The 2607-nt window shown below is 42.5% G+C and overlaps 1 protein-coding gene across 1 annotated transcript; it reads left to right on the top strand.

Annotated features, from left to right (window-relative positions):
* Window positions 1-378: 378 nt before the first annotated feature.
* OR52AC1 (olfactory receptor family 52 subfamily AC member 1) lies at window positions 379-1506 on the top strand. Its single transcript, XM_001499320.1, has one exon. It carries the CDS (start codon window positions 379-381, stop codon window positions 1504-1506), a length of 1128 nt encoding a protein of 375 aa, XP_001499370.1.
* Window positions 1507-2607: the final 1101 nt, after the last annotated feature.

Genomic DNA, 2607 nt, shown 5'->3' with positions numbered 1-2607 from the left:
TCATTGTTCACTTATCAAGTTCTTCCATCCTTTAATCAAGGATAAAATTATTTTCTCCTATTCTTAGAACTCCACAAAAATTTTTGGAAGCGTAGAATTGCTGAACTGGGATACGAAAGAGTAAAGTTCCACTACAACATCCCTTATGCAGAAAAGAAGACTAAGGTTTGAAAAGAAATGAGTGTGAAAACAATATAAGTGCTTAGAGATAGGCCTGAATCCAGTTTGCAGACTCCATGATCCCAAAGAGGTATTCTGTCTTTCTCTGAGCCCCAGCTCAGCATGTCATTAAAAGACAAACTAATAAAAACAATCCACAACCCATGTCTCATTGGCAGGTGTTTAAACTTTCTTTAACAACCACCAACGGTGTCTACTATGCTAATCTTCAACCATTCCAGCTTCACAACCTTCACTTTGGTGGGTATACCAGGCTTAGAGTCACAGCATTTGTGGCTATCTCTTTCCTTCTTCTCCATGTTTTTGGCTATCCTCATTTGCAATGGTGCTATCCTCTTCCTGGTGGCAACAGATCCCACACTCCATACACCAATGTATCTGCTCCTGGCCCTGCTTATGGTGGCTGACCTCATATCCACTCTGGCTCTGTTGCCCAAGCTCCTCTGTCTCTTCTGGTTCAATCACCGGGACATAACATCCAATGCCTGTTTCACCCAGATGTTTTTCATCCATGGAGCTTCTGTGGTACGATCAGCTCTACTTGTTGCAATGGCATTTGACCGCTTCGTGGCTGTGTGTGAGCCATTACATTACAACACAATTCTGAGCCATTCCTTAGTTGGACGCTTGGGACTAGCAGCTCTAGCCAAGGGTGTGATTCTTATTCTGCCCATGCCTCTTCTACTTCAAAGGTTGACTTTCTGCCATGTAGTCATTCCTCACACCTACTGTGACCACATGGCTGTGGTGAAAATGGCCTGTGACCACACCAGGCCCAACCGTATCTATGGACTCTTTGTGATTTTGATTGTGGTGGGACTTGATATGCTGCTTATTGGTTTCTCTTATGGTCTCATTCTGCAGGCTGTGGTGCACCTCAACTCTCGAGATGCCACCTGCAAAGCACTCAACGCCTGCTCAGCCCATCTCTTTGTCATCCTTGTCACTTATGTGCCTGCACTTTTTTCATCTTTTACCCACCGTATTGGTCACAATATCCCACCTCATGCCCACATTCTCCTTGCCAATCTCTACCTTCTCCTACCCTCAATGCTCAACCCTATCATCTATGGTATAAAGATGAAGGAAATGCGGGACAAGGTGGCCAAATATCTGTGCAGAGGAACTACATGGGCTGTGGGCCCTGGCAACATACCTGTAAGTAAAAGACCAATGAGGACAGCTGACAATGCCTTTACCCAACCATCCAAGATCCAGTTGTATTCCAAGATGAGCTGTAGAAAAAATAGACCATGGAGTAGCATTTTGTTTTGTTTTTTGGCTTACATGAAGGACCAATTTGTTTGTACTTTCATTGAGCTATGAACTGAAAAAAGGAGTGCTTAAGATATCTCTTTCTATGTCTGTTTAACAGGAGCATCTAATAGTATGGGTTTCCTGGTGATGATCACATATGTGTTCATGTTCATCAACTACCTGCAAAATTTCTCTGTAAATGATCCCAAATCATCTTTCCATGTCTTGGTGGAAAGTTTATGTTTGCTCCAGTTTTCTATTTCTCAAATTCTCTGTGTCTGTTTCTAAATAGTATCTTATTTCTGAAAGGGACCTGACATACTCATTATCTTTGGATACCATCTCAACATGTACTATCTCTTCAGGCAATTGCTCTTTTCATCTAGATGTTTTTAAATACAATGGTAAGGTTGCTGGGAAGATAGTGGTGTAGGAAGACTCTGAAATCACCTCCTCCCATGGACACAAAAAATACAAAAATTTTACAACTACCTTGGAACAATTACCATGGAGATAGAACCAGAAACTGGATAAAAAGAACCCCCACAACAAAGGGCAGTGCTTACTGAGGTGGAAGAAGCAGAAATACCTTTATGGAGAGAAAAAAGCCAATTCTAGCCACAATTCTAGCAGTGTTTCATGATCTGGAGCCATCTTAATGGATGAAGCTTTTCCCGGGGGACTGAGGAACCTGAGTAGGAGGGCTTTTGCCACAATAAGCACTTTTGAACTCAGTAAAACTTTCATGAGTGTCATAATATCCGTCTTTGCTGACCATTGAAAACAATGGGAAATACCCCCAGAAAAGCTCTCAAATATAAGAGAAAATAAAGCCTGCTTTTAAAGGATCCAAGCACAAATTCATTCATTCCAGAAAGCAATACAAAATCACCAGATAGAAAGTTGCACAGTCCTTTGGTTAAAGAGACTCACTTGATAGACTCTAGGTGTATCTCAAGGAGGCAAGAGGTAGCTGGGATGACCTCCCCAGGGACTTAAACATTGGTGCCAGCCATTATTTCAACTTAGTACAGGTATGTTGACACAGACACTGGCAAACACCATTGGAGATCTTTGCCTGGCTTGTTAGCACAGGGTTTGCTCCACCCACCATAACATCAATTTAACCTAGCACAGCTAGGCCAGGCAGCCCAACTTGAGGACTGGCCT

This window comes from Equus caballus, chromosome 7, assembly GCF_041296265.1.
Source record: "Equus caballus isolate H_3958 breed thoroughbred chromosome 7, TB-T2T, whole genome shotgun sequence".
Classification (NCBI taxonomy): Eukaryota; Metazoa; Chordata; class Mammalia; order Perissodactyla; family Equidae; genus Equus; species Equus caballus.
The sequence above is the reverse complement of the archived record's forward strand: the minus strand, read 5'-3'. Positions and strand labels throughout refer to the sequence as shown.

What these genes read in the sequence shown, in the direction of transcription:
- OR52AC1 (XM_001499320.1), top strand. Translation starts at nt 379, where the DNA reads ATGCTAATCTTCAACCATTCCAGCTTCACAACCTTCACTTTGGTGGGT.